Here is a 5,611-nt window from a genome sequence, read left to right as displayed (position 1 = left end):
ACTGACCCTGCCCCAATCAGGCTCACCGATATGCTGATGCTTGTGACGCAGCCCAACGTGGTGCCATTCAGGCAATGCAAACTGACAGAATTGCTCTTCTCCAATTCTTTCCCATCGCCGTCTTTCAATCAGTCTCATTCTGTCCGGCGAAACCCTCAGAAAGCCGTCATGATTGTGACTGCAGATCCCCACGGTGACTTCAACGCTACATCCCAAATACTGAGATACAGCGCGTTAGCCCGAGAGGTCACCGTTCCACGAATCCCGTCAATCACGCAAACCATCCTTTCGGCCAATGCGAACGCCTGCAGCAACTTCAATAATCATCCACAACCATGCTCCAGTCCAGTGTCATCGCCGCCCCTATTGCACAATCGACCATTCTTCCCACCTGGCTCGACGACGGCGCCCCACATTCCGCCATCGAGCCCAAATATCCAACGCACATTCTCCCCTGCCAGCGCAGCATCCGAGGACCGCGCTACAATGGAAATCGCAGCATTGGAAATCGCGCGTCTATCCGAGGAGATTGATTATCTGCGAGACACCGCGAATCGCGAGCATGAAGCCAGAGTATCTGCCGAAGCTCATCTTTTGTCCATGGAGGATCGCATGCTGGAGCTTGAACAAGCCGTCCGCGAGGACTGTGTAGCTGAGTTCGAGCAGCGTCTAGCGGTTGAACTGGCACGATGGAAGGCTGGGATGCAAGTCGAGATTGAACGTGGTGAAGAGCACTGGGACCGTAAGATTGAGGTGTTCGAGCGCAGTCTCGGCGTCCAAGTAGTCGTCACTGGAGCAGCAAGCGACGATGAAGTCGAGGGCGAGAACAAAGAGAACGTCCTGGTCGAGAATTTGCAGCAGGAGAATGATCGGCTCAGACGTGAGATGATGGTCCTGAAGCGTGAGCTTGCAGGTCGCAGCCCTAGCAAGCGAGTCCCTCTTGGTGAGAGAGACGACGTGACTACAGGCACGCCCAGGTCCAGCAAAGGCGGCGATAGCCTCCAACGCAAAATGGAGAAGCTAAGGGTCAGCGAGGATGGTCGCGGTAGCTCGGCGTCGAGACGAGACGACAGCAATGGTAGCCCGAAGAAGATGAGGAAGCTGACCGCGAAACATTGGGAGAGTGGAGTCGATGATGATCTCTTCTGAGTGGAAGGCCAATAATTCCTTATGAGCAACGTCTGGAATGGTGGTTTTTCAAAATCGTTTGGGCCAGGTTGCCGTCAGCATGTTGCGGATACCCAATATGTTCAGGTTCAGGGGAATTGGTTGTCATTTGTTGGAGTATACCCGTTGTTTGCAAATTGTATATCTGAGCTCTCTTTGTCTTAATGAGTCCTATGAAAGCAGAACCCCTGCTGTACGCAAAGCCTCAGTGTCTTCCATGCCTATGAGACATTCAGATTTCTTGTCATCGCTAAGACTACCTACCGTCTATGGTCAAGGAGCATAAAAAGCGTCTCCGAATTGGTATCGTATTCAGCCCGGCGAGATCTTCTTCCCTGAAAGTAATGGCAAGACTGCTATCACCTTTCAGCAGAGTTTATCGTCGTTAGGTTTGCAGGACTATGTGATGCATGATAATCAGAGGACGAGCGTGTGTCCTTGACAAATTTCCAGATCATCATTTCCGAAAAGTCGTACCCTCAAGGTAGTCTACGCTTTTACCGTTCAAGAGGCTGTAACTTCCCCATTGCCACTATCTATGTCGACTTCCATATCAATCATGTCATGGCTCTTAGTGAGCACACACTCTCTAGAGCTTTGAGCCTTTCAGTGCGGGACGATACTTTCTACAAAATGGTCCTGCCACATGTATGAAACTTGAGGGAACAGGATCGATCTCAGCCTTGCCTGTCGTATCAAGTCAAGATAGTGGTTGCGATGCAGCTCAATCGTGCATCAAGGCAGAAGGTCTCAATCAAAGCGCATCACAAATGGATCTGGTACCCGAAATCGTGGTCCATTGTACACCAGTCTTCATACCAGAGAATCTATTTTCAGCTCAAACGGTCGTGCATTGTGCCAATCAGCGGTCGAACATCGACAGCAAGAAATTAGACGCAATGTAACACGGCTCAAAATTAAGCCGCCGTCCCTAATTTCTGACATCAAGCTCGTCATGAATCCACGCCGGGTCATCTTGGACTTGCGGAAGAGCCAGTGGATTTGCAGCTTTTCGACTGTAGCTGCAGCAGCTGGCCTAGAACGACGGGGAAACGGCTCTTGGCATCACACAGGTGCAAATGCTGAGGATCGGTGGCTTGCAGCAGCTTGTCCTCCTTCAAAAAGCATGGCGTCCCAGAGGAACAATCTGTGGCTTTTCAGCAGCCTGGGCTTGTCGGCACACGCGACGCGTTTTCACTGTGCCGAGGAGGACATTTTCATCATACAATATTAAGCTGAAGTCTGAGCGAGACTCACAGCCACAACTCCAAGATGCATTTCACGTTGGCTAGCTGTCTGCTTAGCATAGCCATGTTGGCATATGCCGAGGCAGCTAGGGAAACAACGACTTTGAAGATGAAGGATGGACTAGAAGGAACGAGCTCTATCGAAGCATACCAACCTAAGATTACAATGCCGCCACAACGACACGATGTTGAGCTGAAGCAGCGTGCGGACAGTGATTACTCAGACTTGATAGGATTCTATTCGATAAGTGGATACTGTATGTTGCTGCACACCGTGCTGCGTTTGGGAATCTGCTCTTATTGATTTTGATGATAGGGTACTCAATGACATGTGGGTCGGGACAATATTTTGTTGGTGTCGGTACCAATGGAGCGTGTTGCAATAACGGTCAGTCAACTTGCGACTATGCAACGGCTTGTGAGGGAAACGAGGTTTTAGGAAACAATGGAGGGAGGGCTTCGTGTGGTGGAGCCCTGAGTATTTGCGACACATTGACCTTGTTTCAATCAAGTGGCATCCCGGCAAGCGGTGTGTGGAGTATTGTCGAATGCTTTGGGGGCTCAGGGTTCTATGAGTTTCCGAGAACACTTTATCGAAACGAGTTTGCGTTGACCACCTCTCAGACAGCAAGTACAGTGACAGATACGGCCACTGTGACTGCGACTGTGACGGTCTCGAGGGGTCCAGCCACCAGTCTAAGGGGTAGAGAGATGGAAAGGTTGTGGATCTGTGTTCTGCCCCTTTTGATGGGAATCTTTGGCTCTTATTTTATATAGTAGCTGAAGACGGACACAAGACTATGCCTGTATATCATTAAACGTGGAAATCTGTCACATCATTGCATCCAGCAAAGAACGACTGGGCAGGGCCCAATAACTGAATGAGATGACTGAATCGTACTTGTAACGGACTCATCGCTAAATCTCCGGTGATTTTGAGAGAAAATAGCGAGGTCTTCCAGCAGTGCGCGTTTCCGTAAACCTAAACAATAGGTAAAAGCAACAAGTATGATACTAGATTGAATCTCATCCTACAGAGAATAGACCTTCTTGTACCTCAAGTCTAGAACAGGACTGCAACATGCGGGAACAACGCCGCTACTTGATCGAAAGCATGCATCTTTCCCGCGTATGTCTAAGGAAGGCTAAACGAAAAGTTCAAAACGTTGACGGAAAGGACATGCAACGCTAAAAGGTCACGTCAAAAACAAGCATCCATTCCCGGTAATTCAGGTCTGTGGTTGTGGTTATGGTCATCTTAATGGCTCCATGAAAAAGCCAACACTACAGCGCGTTATCAACAGAACAATAGAATGATGAACGATGAATTGGATATGAAAATAGTTCCATACGACTACCGGATCTTGGAAGGCGGCCGCTGCTTGGCGGCCGCTGTTATTGAGCCGTCCGCTTATATTCCCGCCGTTTTACGGAGATGTAGGATAGAGGATAGGTGAAATTAAAGAAAAATCATAATCAACATGTTCCCACAAACACCAAGCTGGCGAAGTTGTTTTTTATCGATAATCATCAATGAATTTCTCTTGTAAGAAACGATATCTCACCAAACCGATTCTCCAGAATTCTTCGCAATGTACTTCCGAGGGCTCACGTCTCTTTGCCCCTGGGTATTCGCTCTCATATCATCAACATATGGATATAAGAGAATCGGAGAAACTTGCAAAATTGCAATTATTGGTAGGATGGTTTCTTCCTTGTGTGCTGCCCTCTAGAAACCCTTCACTATCGATCGAAGACATGACCATTTCATCTGAGAAACATTACCAGGGGCCGGAGCTGGCGGATCGTCGACTGCTTATCATCTGCGGACGTTTGCCAATGAGAAGCGTCTTCCTATCGAAATCACCGTCTTTGAGCGCACTAATCGTGTCGGCGGGAGGACCAAAACCGTTCCCATCTGGGATGATCCCGACCAACCTGTGGAACTAGGCGCCACAATATTCGTCGATAAGAATTATATTCTTTACGGTTCAGCCAAAGAGTTTGGCTTCGACATTAATCCGAATCCTAGAAATGTTGGCCCGACTGCCTTCTGGGATGGAGAGCGTGTGAGGTTGATGTTATATGAAAATGGTTCGGACTCTCAGATGCTTTACACCAAATACGGACAATCGCTGTCGGAAACATTTGCACTCTCCGAAAACATTACCGAACAATTCTTGAAATTATACAATGAACCTCATTTTCCCTTCCCAGACCTGACAAAAAGTGTCGCCGACTTAGGCCTGGACATTGTTACTGGTATCACCGGTGCACAGTTTCTCGATATCAATGGAGTAAGGAGAAGCACCTGTATCTGTTTAACGTCAATAGCTGACCGAGATGAAAGATATCAAAGCAATTTGCACAAGATTATGTCCAAGTAAACATTCGCGCAAATTACGCGCAAAACCTGAATACTTTGCATGGGTTTATGACAATGGTGATTTACAACCCTCCTCAGGCCTCTTCCACGAATTCTCAGTTCCTCAAACTTGACTATACTATTGGCTTTTAACTCTAACTGTTTCTAGACTTCACTGCAAGACTCGGCCACGCACTCTGTTGTCGGCGGTAATTGGCACATATTCCAAGAGATGTTAGAAAGATCTGGAGCCGAAGTGAGACTGCATACACCGATAACATCTATTACCAGCCATCATGACGGCGGATACACTTTAGAGACACATTCGTGCGGTTCTAAAACTAGGGGAAGCGGCGGTGTATCGCGACATTTCGATATTGTAGTTTTTGCAGCACCCTTCCAGTTCAGTAAAGTGAAAGACTTGCAGGGGCTGATCAACCCTTCCATTGAAGAGATCCCTTACAAGAAACTTCACGTCACATTGTTTGCTTCTCCGCTTCGCTTTGATCCGACATATTATGGACTTTCCCGCGAAGACACGCCAGAAGATGTCTATACAACACTTGCTCCTGGCGATAACTCTCCTCCAGGTCCAGATGGCGTTGGCAAGGCGATGTTCTTCTCATTTCAGATATGGCAGACCGGAATCAATCCGAAAACAAGCAAAGAGGAGTTTATCTACAAGATTTTTTCTGATGAGAAGGTCACACCAGACTTTCTTTCTTCTGTGTTTGGCGTTCAAATACCTCCGACATTTGTCGGCAAGCCTGGAACTGACGCACAAGGGGATGGTCCTATCTCGTGGTACTATCCTCATGTATGGGATGCATTT

The 5,611-nt window shown here is 48.0% G+C and overlaps 1 protein-coding gene across 1 annotated transcript; it reads left to right on the top strand.

The window, feature by feature from the left end:
* Window positions 1-486: 486 nt before the first annotated feature.
* Window positions 487-1,149, top strand: UCRPA7_8160 (putative kinesin family protein; the record flags this gene model as incomplete). Its single annotated transcript, XM_007920679.1, has 1 exon — window positions 487-1,149. The coding sequence occupies one exon, from the start codon at window positions 487-489 to the stop codon at window positions 1,147-1,149; it is 663 nt and encodes a 220-aa protein (XP_007918870.1).
* Between the last annotated feature and the right edge of the window lie 4,462 nt (window positions 1,150-5,611).

Source organism: Phaeoacremonium minimum (assembly GCF_000392275.1).
Source record: "Phaeoacremonium minimum UCRPA7 unplaced genomic scaffold PA7_03_scaffold_580, whole genome shotgun sequence".
Taxonomy (NCBI): Eukaryota; Fungi; Ascomycota; class Sordariomycetes; order Togniniales; family Togniniaceae; genus Phaeoacremonium; species Phaeoacremonium minimum.
The sequence above is the reverse complement of the archived record's forward strand: the minus strand, read 5'-3'. Positions and strand labels throughout refer to the sequence as shown.